The 15138-nt window shown below is 43.8% G+C and overlaps 1 protein-coding gene across 2 annotated transcripts in view; it reads left to right on the forward strand.

Annotated features, from left to right (window-relative positions):
- Positions 1-10848, forward strand: part of farp2 (FERM, RhoGEF and pleckstrin domain protein 2) — a 48825-nt gene extending 37977 nt beyond the window's left edge. For both annotated transcript variants that reach the window (XM_050054112.1, XM_050054111.1), the window contains exons 16-27: positions 747-880; positions 974-1055; positions 1143-1380; positions 1668-1798; positions 1893-1961; positions 2044-2133; positions 4634-4716; positions 6330-6448; positions 6653-6816; positions 8051-8158; positions 8255-8406; positions 8487-10848. In XM_050054112.1, coding sequence (XP_049910069.1) covers positions 747-880; positions 974-1055; positions 1143-1380; positions 1668-1798; positions 1893-1961; positions 2044-2133; positions 4634-4716; positions 6330-6448; positions 6653-6816; positions 8051-8158; positions 8255-8406; positions 8487-8580 — 1464 coding nt within the window. In that variant the 3' untranslated portion in view covers positions 8581-10848. The remainder of the gene's footprint in view (positions 1-746; positions 881-973; positions 1056-1142; positions 1381-1667; positions 1799-1892; positions 1962-2043; positions 2134-4633; positions 4717-6329; positions 6449-6652; positions 6817-8050; positions 8159-8254; positions 8407-8486) is intronic.
- The last annotated feature ends 4290 nt before the right edge of the window (positions 10849-15138 follow it).

Raw genomic sequence — 15138 nt, forward strand, 5'->3', positions numbered from 1 at the left:
GTGGTCACTGAAATACAAACGCTGAAGTCAGGATTGTATGTAATCGTATGTTAAAATAAAAAATAATTTGCATCAAAGGATGATCATAAAAACGGTCAATACTTTATTGATCCCCGAGGGGAAATTATGATTCGTTACAGTAGCTCCGATGTAACTAAAAGGGAATCATAAGAAGTAAGAATAAGAGTATGAAATAAAATTAAGTAAATATAAAGCAATAAAATAAAGTAGAAATGAAATGTGATTGTGATTGATTTATATAATTATTAGAACACATTTAAAACATGTTACTGAAAACAAAACTTAATTTTATCTTATTTTTTATTGTTAGTTAGGTTGTTTATTTGCATTTTGGTAATAAATATGCAGCACTGTGACTGTTGAGCTGCAGCAAACGACACGGTCTTTGGGGGGCGCCAGCGGGAGGCTTGCCCAGGGCACCACATATGCTAGAACAGCTACTGGATGCTGTCTCGGATTTGGAGCCGATTATGTTGAATATCCAGTGTGCACGCAACAAAGACGAGAGCATCAGATGATACAGGATGATATTAAAATCTCAGAAATAATAATAATGGACCCACTGTTAAAAGAAAAGTTTTGAAAGCTTGATACAGTCCTCTAATAAAGAAGGGTACAATAAGCTGTTAACCTTTGAGATTTTATAAGCCCGACTTGTCATTTTCTTCCATGATCGTTTATTAGGAGTGTATGCGTCATTAGCGTGTTGTCCCTCTCGTGCTCAGTGGTTCCGCAGTGCTGTGATCAAAGAAAACGCCATGCCAGAAGGCCTGATGACGCTCCTGTTCTCCAACATCGACCCCATCTATGAGTTCCACCGAGGCTTCCTGAAGGAGTTGGACCAGAGGCTGGCTCTCTGGTGGGTGCTCTTGCACTCTCTCTGTGTGATTACATGTGTGGAGGCCTCTGGTGAGATGCTAATAAAGACAACATCTGCAAATGTGTTTCTTAGGGAGGGACGCTCCAATGCTCACGTCAAAGGGGACTACCAGAGGATCGGTGACGTGATGCTGAGGAACATGTGCTCTCTTAAGGTGAGAATGCTTTGTTAGCTCTCTGGTGAAGACGGCCTCTCCTTTACAGAGCGGTCCTGTATTTGACACGTTTATTGTCGTCCTTAGGAATTCACCAGCTTCCTGCAGAAACACGACGAGGTGTTGACAGAGCTGGAGAAAGCCACCAAGAGGCTGAAGAAGCTGGAGACAGTCTACAAAGAGTTTGAGCTGCAGAAAGTCTGCTACTTACCCCTCAACACATTCCTGCTCAAGCCCATCCAGCGCCTCATGCACTACAAACTCATCCTGGAGAGACTGTGCAAGCATTACTCTCCCTCCCACCGTGATCATGACGACTGCAAGGGTGAGTTTTCCTCAGCTTGTGTCCTTCTGAAGTTTTACTTGGTAAAGACAGTGGTAGCTGAGGAAGACAACTTTGAGAAAAAACACCTGCTGTGCTCATACCGTCAGTGATTGCAGTAATAATTTACTGGATGTTTGCAGTTTTACTTCAGATAATTATTCTTAAAAATATTTCAGATTTAAAACTTTTTAAGGTGAAATATCAGCAAATTGAAGATGTGTATTTTCTCAGAGTGGACTGAGTGACTTTCAGAAAACTGATGGAACGTCATTTTTGTTTCCTCACAGAGGCTCTGAAGGAAGTGGCTGAGATCGCCACTCAGCTGCAGAGCAGTCTCATCCGGCTGGAGAACTTCCAGAAGCTGACCGAGCTGCAGAGAGACCTGATTGGCATCGAGAACTTGACAGCACCGGGCAGGGTGAGTGCAGTGACACGGAGCAGAGGGTAGAGGGCGCTGGGAAACTATGTAAAAGCTTCACCCAGAGTACCTGACAACCTTCTCGTGTTTGCAGGAGTTCATTCGAGAGGGATGTCTGTACAAGCTCACCAAGAAAGGACTGCAGCAAAGGATGTTTTTCCTGGTTAGTACAAAACTACTACGACTGCCTGTGATTAAATTTCTTATAAATCAGTGTAGTTAAAGATGTTTCTGTCTCTTCTCAGTTCTCAGACATGCTCCTCTACACGAGCAAAGGTGTTACAGCGACCAATCAGTTCAAAGTGCACGGCCAGCTGCCCCTTCACGGCATGATCGTGAGTATACGAGCTCTAGTTCACCTCCTCTAACTTTTACCCCTCGTTAACCCTCACCAGCCCTGTAAAGGTCCGACTACAGCTCCTGGTACACTGTTAGAGGAACAGTAACCCCTGATGGTGACGTGTGTAGGTTAGAATCATCAGTATGATCTGATCAGTGTGTTGAGAAGGGAGGGCCTGGGTCTCCTAACGTTGCATGTCTCTGCTTTACTCCTGGCTGCAGCTCATAGTGCTGGATGCACCGGTAAGTCCTCTGAGCTCTGCCAGTTTGGATGCCCAAACTAGGGTTGGGCGATATGGTAACATTTTCCAGCCGGCGATTGGTGATATTTTCACACAGGTGTGTTCTGGCAGCGAGTTCGCTGCGCTTCCGAGCTCTTGTAGCTTTTTTAAGTCCAATAAATGAACAAAATAAAGTCACAAAACGTCAAGAAAAGAAATACTCTTACACCTGTTTCCTTTACTAAACAGAAAAATAAAACTGTGCAGGTTTCTCTCTTTCACTGAACTGAGACTGACTTTATTGTCTTGTTAATTCATAGTGAAACACTCTTCATTCAAACTCGTCTTGGTTGGTTTTTCTACTGTAGATTCCACTGGTGTGTGGATATATTTGTTTCTACTTTGTGCTTCTTCAGTCCAGCACCTGCTCCATCAGACACTGGGATGCGCGTCTTGTACTCTATTTCCATTCTTCCAACATTCAACTCTGCTTTGGTCAAAATAAATCCTTAAACACAAAACCCGCCAGCAGGTTTAGAAAGAATGCTTTCTTTAAAAAAATCGCCCAAATGACATCATTTATCTCAGCAGGAAACTGTAAAAACTGGGGCTGTCAAAATAACGCGTTCATTTCAATTAATTAATCACAGAAAAAAATAGCGCTTTAAAGAATTTAATGCTGATTAATCATGTTCTGTGGTGCCCTTTGACCCAGTGTGTCATTGAAGGCCACAGTGGCTTTGTCACATGATGGAGGCAGACGAGACGACGCTGCTTGGCCCTGTGAATGGAACATTTATATTTAAAAAATGTCCAGATGGAAGATTTGATAGGAGCACCATCCTCTGCAGTTTCTTTTTTTTTTTTTAAAGATATTTTTTGGGGCATTTTAGCCTTTAATGGATTAAAGATATTTTTTGGGGCATTTTAGCCTTTAATGGATAGGATAGACAAGTGTGAAAGGGGGAGAGAGAGAGATGACATGCAGCTAAGGGCCAAAGGCTGGAGTCGAACCCGGGCCGCTGCGGCAACAGCCTTGTACATGGGGCGCGTGCTCTAACCACTAAGCCACCGACGCCCCATTCTCTGCAGTAAGGAATTTTCATATCATTGGAGGACTTGAAGGCTGAAATATCACCTCAACACGAAGCATTTATCGCTAGCAGGCAGCCTTATCAAGCCACATTCGACCAGGCGTTCAGACAAAAACTGAGTCAGTCTACCTGTGACCAACTAAGTAACTCCCTTACAAAATGGACTGCAGACCAGTTTGGGTGGTAGAGGACAGGGGGACAATTGTGACCAAAATCCAGCAGCTTTACTACGACACTTTTACAGAAATTCTTTGGAATCAACATTTTTTAAATACTTTTACAGCAAAAGCTGATGTATGCGATCAGTTTAGATTAATTAATCACTGAGCATGTAATTAATTCGATTTAGTTTTTTGTTTTTTTTGAATTGCTTGACAGCCCTAGTTAAACAAAATTATTGTTGGATTTTCAACTTTCCAGTGGTCCATGAACACATCGCGTGCAACAAACACCTCTGTCAGGAAACAACCAAATCTAAGCTTAAAAGTGACATTTAGTCAAAGTCACTTTATCCTGTGTCTCGTTTAAAAATAAAACAAACCATAAACCGGAGACACGGCTGAAACCAACAGTTACATGACAGGAATGAAAGCGAACCTCAGACACACTGCAAGACGAGTAAAGGTTATAAAAATTCAGTGTGTAGATCAGGGTGTGTGCAGGTCCTTAAAATGTCTTAAATGTCTTACATCCAGTTAAATAAATAAAATATGTGGGGTCTCACTTTGTTTCAGCGCTTAGCAGCGTCTCTCACTCATTCTTTGGAAATAGACCATCGTCATCACCAATCGCTGATAGCTGATATATTCTTCCAGTCGCCCAACCCTAACCCAAACCCTACCCTTCTTCTCCCATGCTTGTGTAGAGCAATCACCAAAACGCACACCCCGCAGATTACTCACGACGGTTACAAATATTTGTAGTTGTATGTCAAGCCAAAATAAACCCACAGACAAAGATTTTAGTTTTTAACTTCAGTCCTGATAGGAGGTTTAACAAACTCCTTACAGTTTACCTCCACACAGATACACATAGATGCTCCAGTGGCAGCTCTGTCTTCCAGACTTTGTCTCCCCCTTCACTCCTGAGCTCAAAGCATCCTTTGTAAACTAATGTGTGTTAGATTGAATGTATCCAGTATTTGGGTAATGTTTTCTGGGTTTCTCTTTTTTGGTTTGTAGGTTGAGGAAAGTGAGAATGAGTGGTCGGTGCCTCACTGCTTCACCATCTACTCTGCTCAGAGGACCATTGTCGTGGCTGCCAGGTGAGGAGGGGAAAGGACTGTTTTTTATTGTAGTAGTTATAGTTCAGCTCCAATTTATCTCTTTTGGTCAAACAAATAAAGAAAAGGTTCGGATAATTTGTTTATAGCTTAATTAAAAGCTTAAGCAAAAGCAGATAAAATGTTTTTATCATATTTTCTTCATTACACCATGTTGTACTTCATTTTCTCTCCAACTACTCTGAACACACAACGTAAAAACCCACCTGTACATCAATGCTGATCCGTCGTTCGTCTTTCACTCATGCAGTCTGTCGCCGGGATGTTCAGGAACATTTCCTGCATAGGGTCAGGTGTGAATGGGAAACCAGTACCACCAGTTTCCCACCTCAAGTCCTTCCTCTTTCACACTGCATACATATTGCAGCGTTATTCCGCCTCAGTGTTCTGTACGTAAGGTACAATCATCGAATGGGGGGACAGAATTGTCTCGCCCCTGAGCCTGGAACAGAAGTAGTAATAGTGTCATAACGATGTCTGTGTAAACAGGACAGCCAGCAGGATGGTGGGCGGTACATGTGTGTTGATTTGATGATGTGTTACAGTGTTGAGGTTTAAAAAGTAGGTGATAGCAGTTAGCAGCTGACTCAAGGAAGAAAACCAGTCGCTAAGAATGTCCTCAAATTAGGAAAACTGTGAGGTCCAGGAGCTCCTTACCCGACTTCTTCTTCTGTGACACATTTAATACTATTCGACTTTTGGGTCAAAGCCCAGGGCGGAAAGTGTGGAGCATACTCAGACCAGTTTGAGTCCGATTGACTGTATACATGCAGGAGGAATTCAACTCCCATTCACATATTCTGGGTGTGTTAGCCTGACTGTGAGAAATTCGATTAAAGCTGCAGTAGGTAGAAAGCCTGAGAATGGTTGATTTTTGAGTCTCATCTGAGTTAGGTTTCGTTCGTCTCCGCCCTGAGCCCCTCCTACCAGACGAGCACGTGAGTATTTTATCCTATTTGGTTCTATTTCTCCCTCTCTGGGAGCCTCGGTTCTCCCTCACCGCGCAGCAGCCCGCTCCATCCCTCCCTCGTCGACCCGCACATACTCCCGAGGCTCGGCTCTCCCTCTCCACGCAGCAGCCCTCCCCATCCCTCCCTCACGGACCCGCACATACTCCCGAGGTTTGGCTCTCACTCTCCACGGAGAGCCCTTTGATTGGTTGATGCACATCGGCACGATACTGATTCTTTAGAGGCTGAACACAGAGCCATGGTGAGGTGCAGAAACCTATTGTTTGTCTCAGACCACTTGATTTACATTATGCTTAGAGGATATTATAAAATTTTTACTCAATTAAACCAAAACAATGTTGCCTACTGGAGCTTTAAGTATGATTTCAGTCGGACTAACATTCTCCATTTATTTTCAAAGTCCAGTTTTAGTCGGAGTAACACGAGTTGATTTTCTCTGATGTCCTCACCTCAATATCTTTTATTTTTTTTCTGTCAAGTTTTATGGCAGTTGGCATCCATTACCGCCACCTGCTGCGTTATCCCTTGCCCTATCTATTTCGGCATTTCCGTGGCGTGTGTGAAAAGGTGCAAAATGCAAATGTTCCTAACTATGTGTGAACAGGGCTTATGTTTGTGTTTCAGCTCTAAAGTTGAGATGGGGAAGTGGATTGAGGATCTGAACATGGCTATCGACATGGCCAAGAAGTCGCAGGAGAAATCCAGCATCTTCCTCGACGCTGGACTCGGCGATCACTCCAACCGTAAGAGCTTCTTTTGACCTCAGTGTTCCGTGGAGATGTAGAAGAACTGGTGTAACTGATGGTGTGGAGATGTTTACTTTGTGTGGCTTTTTTATACTTTCCTCAGCTGAGTCAGGAATAATTTTTTTTTTTTTAAATCTTTTCCTTCACACATTCAAATATCCAGTTAATCCCTTTCCTCCAAACAACTTCCCATCCCTTCAGGGTCATCTGATGAGGTTTCTCTGGAGCAGGAGTCGGAGGATGACATGAACTCCTCCCGAACTTCACTGGACAAGCAGACGCACCACCGTGCCAACACCACCATGCATGTGTGCTGGCACCGCAACACCAGTGTGTCTATGTCAGATCACAGCCAGGCTGTGGAGGTACTCCTCCTTTGCCCGCTTCAAGACACACATATACACACTTTTACACAGCCACACACTCTGAATACAACACAGATAGTTTAACCACAGAGCATAGAAAAGAAGTGGACGTAGCCTCTGTGACGTCACCCACTGGTCAGTCTCAGAACCCTACGGCTATCGGTCTGATGACGATACGCCTCTGGGGGGCACCAGGCAATATTTGGGCTCATAATAGCTGGTCCATTTGACTCTAAATGGGACTATACTTTAGGGAAATGTTTACTGAGGTCATAAATCTGGTTAGAAGTTCATTTCCTCCCTTCTATATAATCCAACAGGAGTCGCCCCCTGCTGGCCATTAGAAAGAACACAGGTTCAAGGCACTTAGACCTGGAAGTTACGTCCACTTCTTTTATTCACTCTGAGTTTAACTTACTTCTAAGTGATGTTCATCAACACTGCATATAGACGTTGGTGACAAACGGCTGCCATCGCTCTGCGGTCCATCTCTGCGTTTCACCTTTTCCTTCTAACCTTTTCAGTTTCCCTCTTTTTATTCTCCTGCTGGTGACTGTTAATATCCTGTGTTTCTACTGTTTCCACTGTTTGACTGAAGTTTGTCCTGGAAGGCTCTTTGTTCTGGGTTTCTTATTTAATTGAGAGGATTTTAACAATGTGCATGCAGCACAGGTTTTTCTCCACCACTAACATTCTTACTCCACAGACCTGGAGGACTTCCTGCTCTTATTTTTCCCCTCTTACTTCCTCTCAAAGCTAACATGCTAACACTTTCTCTACACCCTGTCTTCTTCTTTTGTCTCTTCGCCCTCTCAGTCTTCGGCTCTCCGGCTATCTCACCAGAGCTCCCTCCTCGCTATCTCCTCGGTCAGGGCCAAAGACCAAACACCATCACACATGTTTGCTGGTACCGAAACCAGAACCTCTCTCTCACTGATTACCTGCGCATGAACCAGGTACCAGAACCACAGGCCCAGATAGATTACTACAAGAGGTCCAGTTAAAATACTTCTACAATTTTTACTGTTCAGTGAGATGAGCATATTAACACACTTAACATTTTAAAGCAACACATTAACAGTCCTTATTAACACACAGATCTTTTAATTAATGCAGTTTGTCACAACCAAGCGCTCACACACAAATCACTGAGTGTTATTCTGAATTAGTGATGAAACATCAGTCATAGTTCATCTTTAATCATATCTGTCTGACCGTCATGTTCTCTGTGTAGAACCAGCTCTCAGGTTACCTCCTGAGGAAGTTCAAGAACAGTAATGGCTGGCAGAAACTCTGGGTCGTCTTCACCAACTTCTGCTTGTTCTTCTACAAGACTCACCAGGTCAGCCGACACGTCCTGACACCAGTTATTACGCTGCAACACATTTAAAACGTGAGTGGGTGTGTTCTCAGACAGTGTGTTTATCTCTGTCTGCAGGATGACTTCCCGTTGGCGAGCCTCCCACTGCTCGGCTACACAGTCAGTACCCCCGAAGAATCAGACAGCATTCACAAGGAGTACGTCTTCAAACTGCAGTTCAAGTCCCACGTTTACTTTTTCCGCGCAGAAAGCGAGTACACCTTCGAAAGGTACGTTTCTAATCCCCACAACGTTGCAGTGCATCCCACAGGTCGGCCTTAAAGTCAACTCTGCTGTCTTGTCTTCACAGATGGATGGAGGTGATCAAGAGTGCAGCCAGCACGGCGGGCCGGATGAGCCTGCTCATACCCAAAGGAGGTCCCATGGAGATAAACGGAAACTAAGTCGAACATCATGTGTCTGGAGGCTGGGCCTCTGGGACGTCACAAAGACTGTCCACTCTCATTCTCGGTGTAATTTTTTTATGTGAAGGGAAGACGATAACAACTGGAGACTGAAAGATACTGCCAGTTGAAATGTTAACATTTCTCAGCCTAAAGATTTAATTCTAACGATCTGTGCATTTTTCTTGATTAATGATGTAAATGATAACATTTGTTCCCAGGATATAATGAAAGGGAGACGTGTACATTTTGATCAGTTTTTGCATGTGTGGCGCTCGATGGGGCCGTTCACATGGACTGATGGGAAATACTGTTATAATGGGACCAACACAAAGGGCTTTAATTCAGGCCCTTTAAAGGAATTTTCTCCTGAAGGGTATGTTCGGTATTTTTCAACCTGGATCCTTTTGTCCTCGTGTTTGTGTCTAAGTGACGAATGAGAACGACTATTTTTGAAGCTGGTTCAGTTTTGCGTGAGAGTGCTGCAGCCAGGCTGCGATGTAACCACTCTGGGCGTGTTCACACGTCAAATTACTTTCACTAAACTGTTTTGTTTTTGCCACTGACAGGCTCAGATTGTTATTATAAATGACTGACACTTTATAGAAAGGATCCCTACAGAGATAGACCTCTCTGCTAAAGAGTAAGATCCTTTTTGTTTAACCAGAAACAGCCCCAACATCGTCATCGCCAAATGCACCAGACTCCATTTAAATAAACAGTAATTTTAGCGTGTACAGAGCCAGCATGTTCTAACGTCTAACTGGGTAAAGTAAGGGTTTATTTCAACCAAACCAGAGCTGATGATTGTTGGAACAGTGTTAAGATGAAGCACGATGGCTTTTGTGTATTTTATTTTGTTTCTGTCAACTTTGAATAAAGTGTTATTTTCAATCCTAAAATTACTGTTTATTTAAATGGAGTCTGGTGGGTATGGCTATGGCGATTTTGGGGCTGTTTCTGGTTAAACCGGAAGGCTCTTACTCTAACAAAAGGTCTATCTTTGTCGGGATCCTTTCCATAATGTTGTCAGACACTCTGAATAATAATCTGAGCCTGTCAGAGGCAAAAACAAACACTTCAAGTGGACAGAAATTGATGGTGAACATGCACCAAGTGGTTAGACCACAGCCCGTTTTGCTGCTGCCAGCTGCAGCGCTCTCTCTCAATACTGGACCAGTTAAAAAAAAAACTTTTGTCTCTTAGTCACCCAGACTCAAAAACATAGGAAAATAGTGTCCAGGTTGAAAAACACCAAAGTTACCCTTTAAGAACATGACGACTGAAGCTTTGTTTGGTACAGCTCTGCTACGACCGGGACACAGGTGATGTACAGTATGTGGGAAATGAAGGTACAGGATCGTATGTGCTCTCTGCATTGTAAGAGTCAGATGTGTGTGTGGGAGATGGAGGCGAGCAGAAGGTTTACAGGATGTTGAAACAAGTTTACGAGGAGAAGACACATGGGAAGTTTTGAGCAATTTAGCAACGTTGCTAAAGGTTTTCAGAATACATTTTTTCATATAAGCAGTATTTATTTCTATCTGAGGCTTTATTTTCCTGTGAATGGAAGGATGTTTCAAATGTTCAAAAGGGAGCTGTTCTGCTTAACTCTCCTGATTAGTCATAGGCAGCGTTATGGCCAGTTTGGTGCTACATTTCTCTCTTTTAATATCAAATGTAATCAAATGTATCCTGTTTTTATTTTTGCATATAGGGATAACAACCTGAGGAAAAAATGTGCAGTGGTTACTCTAGTGTCTACTGTGTGTACAAGTTGCAGATTTTCCTCCTAAAAATGAAAAACAAGAAGAACATATTTTGAAGTAATCGTACTCGGTGATGATGTCGTGCTGTGTCGGACTGTGTTAGACGAATGGGAGCTGACTTATGGGAGACACCAGTGACGCTTATTGTCAATTATTTAGTGCGCTACAAGCAACCGTGGTAGTATTTGGTATATTTTTTTGTATGAAGACTGGAATCTTTACCCTCTGTGTGTGTGTTTGTGTGTGTGTGGTTGCGTGTGTGTGCGTGTGTGGAGAAGCCACTGGAGCTGTTAACGTAAGGTGATGATAGAGGTCATCTCCAAAACCATCTGACATTCTGTGTGTGTAAGAGACTCACTGTTGCACAGTTAACATACAGTATGTTACTCCTATTTATTGTTTAGCAGCATGTCATCAGGGCCGTGCTCCTGGATGCCCTCATGTAGTCCTCATGTTATTCCTTTGAAAACCTAACAAATAAAAGATCTTTTCAATCACACTCTCTATGTCTTTGTGTTGTTAATCATCAGTGTGACAGACTGTGAGTTGGAGATTCATCAGAAAATGTTACTGTATAATAGTTCAACTATAGTTCAACAGTGCTATGCTTACGCAGCAATGAAATTTTGACACCAGTCTGCACCATTTTTATGCCTCCACACTGGCGATAGCCGTGGCCTGAGGCATTATGTTTTCGGGTCGTTCGTCCCATTCTTTTGAATGAAATATCTAAAGAACACCTCGAGGGAATTTCTTCAGATTTGGCACAAATTGAACTTGGACTCAACAATGAACTGACTGAATTTTGGTGGTCAGAGGTCAAGGTCACTGACCTCGTCTGTCTAATTCTTGTGACCATGTTATCTCAAGAATACCTTTAGGCTTTATTTTCTCAAATTAGGCAAAAATGTCCACAGAATTTGTTTGTCAAAGGCCACTCTTAATGGTCACAGTGTAACGCCAAGTCAGTTAAACTTAAGGGATATCAATCTGTCCATTTAGGAAGCCCAAGTGATTGTGAATCAGTTTCACCTGCTTTGGTTCAAATGAAAGTGACAACAGGTGCAATGGAGAGGCAAAAGCAAGATAACCCCCAAAAGGAAATGGCTTTACAGGTGGTGTCCACAGACAGTTGCTCTCTCCTTATCCTTCCTGACTGATTCCTTCTAGTTTGTCTTCTCTCCTTATCCTTCCTGACTGATTCCTTCTAGTTTGTCTTCTGCTTGTGTCCTTGTCACTACTGGCAGCATGAGGCGGTACCTGCAGCCCAATCAGGTTGCACAGGTAGTCCAGCTCCTCAGTGATAGCACATTCATAGGTGCGGTCACAAGAAGGTTTGCTGTGTCTCAAGAGCTTGGAGGAGATACCAGGAGACCGGCCGTTACATGAGGAGAGCTGGACGGGGCCGTAGAAGGGCATCAACCCAGCAGCAGGACCAGTATCTGCTCCTCTGTGTGAGGAGGAACAGGTGGAGCACTGCCAGAGCCTTACAAAATGACCTCCAGCAGGCTACTGGTGTGCATGTTTCTGACCAAACTGTCAGAAACAGACTCCATGAGGGTGGCATGAGGGCCTGACGTCCTCTACTGGGACCTGTGCTCACAGCCCAGCACCGTGCAGCTTGACTGACATTCGCCAGAGAACACCTGAATTGGCAGGTCTGTCACTGGTGCTGCGTTCTATTCACAAATGGGAGCAGGTTCACACTGAGCACATGTGACAGTTGTGAAAGAGTTTGGAGACGCCATGGTGAACGTTATGCTGCCTTTAACATCATGGCAGGGGATCAGTGATGGTCTGGGGAGGCATATCTTTGGAGGGTTGCACAGACCTCCATGTCATAGTCAAAGGTATCCTGACTGCTGTACTGGGATGAAATCCACAGAGCGACCGTCAGACCTTACGCTGGTGCAGTGGGCCCTGGGTTCCTCCTGGTGCAGGACAGTGCCTGGCGTCATGTGCCCAGAGTGTGTAGGCAGTTCCTGGATTACGGAGTCATTGATGCCATTGACTGGCCCTCTCATCCCCCAGACCTAAGTCCAACTGAGCACCTATAGGACGCTATGTATCCGTGCATCCTACGCCACCAAGTTCCGCCAGGAGCTCAATGATGCCCTGATCCACGTCTGGGAGGAGATCCCCCAGGACACCATCTGCCGACTCATCAGGAGCATGCCCAGACGTTGTCAGGAGGGCATACAGGCAAGCTGGGGCCATACACACTACTGAGTCACATTATGAGTTGCTGTGATAAAATTCAAGTTGGATCAGTCTGTGATTTCAGGATTTTACTTTGATTTCGGTGTGATTTTGAATCCAGCCGTTAGTGGGTTGATGATTTTGGTTTCCATTGATCGTTGTTATGTCATTTTGTTCTTAACAAATTATACAGTGTACATCAGTAAAGATTTTCAACTTGAACAATTTATTCATCAAGATCTGATGTATGATTTAAGGGTTCCTTTAACTTTTTTGAGCAGTGTAGCTGCCAATTCATTTTCTGTCAGTCAGTGCTGACACATGCTGCAATGATATCTGTCAACACTTAATAATAGGCATTGAAGTATGTGCTAATACAAAGTGTCTGTATTCATGTGGTTTTAGTTATGGATCTTTGCAGAGAGAGTTTTGCAAACTGAAAGTGATGTCAGAATCCTGTATTAACGCCTTAGCTGAGACTGAGGCATGGGAAGATGTAATGTTGCTTGAGGGTTTAGGGCTGTAAAGGTATTGCTAAATGAAGGAAATGTTTCACTGAGCTTTTTTATGTGTGTGTGCATGATCAGGCTGTCAGTCAAAGATGGAAGCGTCGACCTACTTGCCCGCGGTTTTAACGAGGATCTGCAAATCTGTCGAGCAGTCATAAACAAAGCAGGGCATTCCTCAGGCAGGTCCAAACAGTGTGAACACAGGGCGTGGTGGCTTCCCCAGAAGTGACATTATAGTTCGTCTGCCAAGGGAATCTTTTCAAACGATTTTCTGTTAGGGAGTGGAGAAGGTGTGGAGCCCTCACTGTCATAACAACATGGCTGCACGGTATCACCACATAAGCCAGACAAAAATGACTCACACAGGTATATTTAATCACCTCTGTCCCCATGTGTAGATCCAACAAGTGCTGCAAGTGCTGTGTTTTATATATTTACTCCACTGCCTTTACCTAACAGGTTCACAGACAGTCTGATAACGATTTGATAAGCACATAAAATACGCTGCATTCCGCGTGACAGAGCTCAGATAATGCAGTGTGTCGGTTTCAAATCCTTTTCACAGGCTAATCACTGGATTAGTGTGTCATAGAGGGAACACAATAACAGACCTTCCTCATTTGTAACAGGATATAATGAGAAGGCAGAGCTTTCACCTTATCTACCCTTGTTAAAAGGTACAATACCAACAGGGCTGTATAGAAATGCTGAGTCATGAGTCAAACACCCCACCAACTTTAGCAGACACCAAAAGATAAGCTCCAGCGAGCCTGGCTGTCTCCGAAGGTGACACAGTCTGCAGCCTAGCAGCAGCTCTAATGCTCACTGATTAGCATGTTACATCTCAGTGGTTTAATCCAGTCTTTATGCTAAGCTAACCGCTGCAGTAGCTTCATATTTATGAACAGACATGAGAATGATATTAACGTCTTAATTAGACTGTTGTGAGCCTGTGAAACAGTTGTGTTATGTCTATGTGGCTCTGGTGGGACCTTTTAAGGCCATGTCCACACATACACAGGTATATTTGGAGGGGGGGCGCCACAAATGGGGAAACTAAGACTATTACTATTATCATTTTGTAATATAACATAAGGCCACAACAACATTACTACATAGCAAAGCCTACTAAATAATAGAGAGGCCTTTTTGTCAAGGGTGCTGCCGCCCCCCGGCCCCCCTCCCCACCTCGTTACACTTAACCTGCTCTCTGGGGGAGATGGGCAAGTTTTCCGGCATCAAGTGAACTCTGAAACATGCTGTATCGTTGTCATGTCTAAACGACAAAAGCTGTCTGGTGCCAATTGACCTTTAGCTAAGCCCCGCCCCTTTGTGATGGTCCAACAGGGTGTCAGAGTAATCATGGAGCCCACACTGTAACTAACTGCACTTCTGGAGAGAAGCAGACAGAGGGGTCTACAGTCTGTGTTTGAAGGATATATCCAGGATGTCAAACTGACTCAGCAGCAACAACAGGTTAAAAAGACAAAGATAGTTAGAAGCTAAAGCCGAACTATAGGCTACAGATCACAGTGTAAAAGTGAACCACCACATCACTGCTGATCGCCACACAAGACAATGAATATAAAGGGAAACTTTGCTGATATTGAACCAGCTGTGTGGCATCGCAGTGTGTGCAGATGAACGGTGCTTGGCTTCGCCCCCGTGCCGCTGCCAGCACCTGGACAAACAGGGATCTCCGGGTGAAGTCAAAGAACGTTCATCTGCGCACACTGCAATGACACACAGCTGGTTCAATATCAGCAAAGTTTCCCTGCTTCCCTTCACTGGTTCCTGTACAGCAGGGTCGGTCTTTGTTTCACTGTTACAATCATTAAAAAGCAAAAGCAGCATGTGTATACATTCAGTAGGCTATATCTTCAGTAGCTAGCTAGCTAACCCTACACTTTTAAGGGTCTGATTTTGGTTTTGGAACANCAGGGTCGGTCTTTGTTTCACTGTTACAATCATTAAAAAGCAAAAGCAGCATGTGTATACATTCAGTAGGCTATATCTTCAGTAGCTAGCTAGCTAACCCTACACTTTTAAGGGTCTGATTTTGGTTTTGGAACAGGGAAGAA

This window comes from Epinephelus moara, chromosome 10 (assembly GCF_006386435.1).
Source record: "Epinephelus moara isolate mb chromosome 10, YSFRI_EMoa_1.0, whole genome shotgun sequence".
Lineage (NCBI taxonomy): Eukaryota > Metazoa > Chordata > Actinopteri > Perciformes > Serranidae > Epinephelus > Epinephelus moara.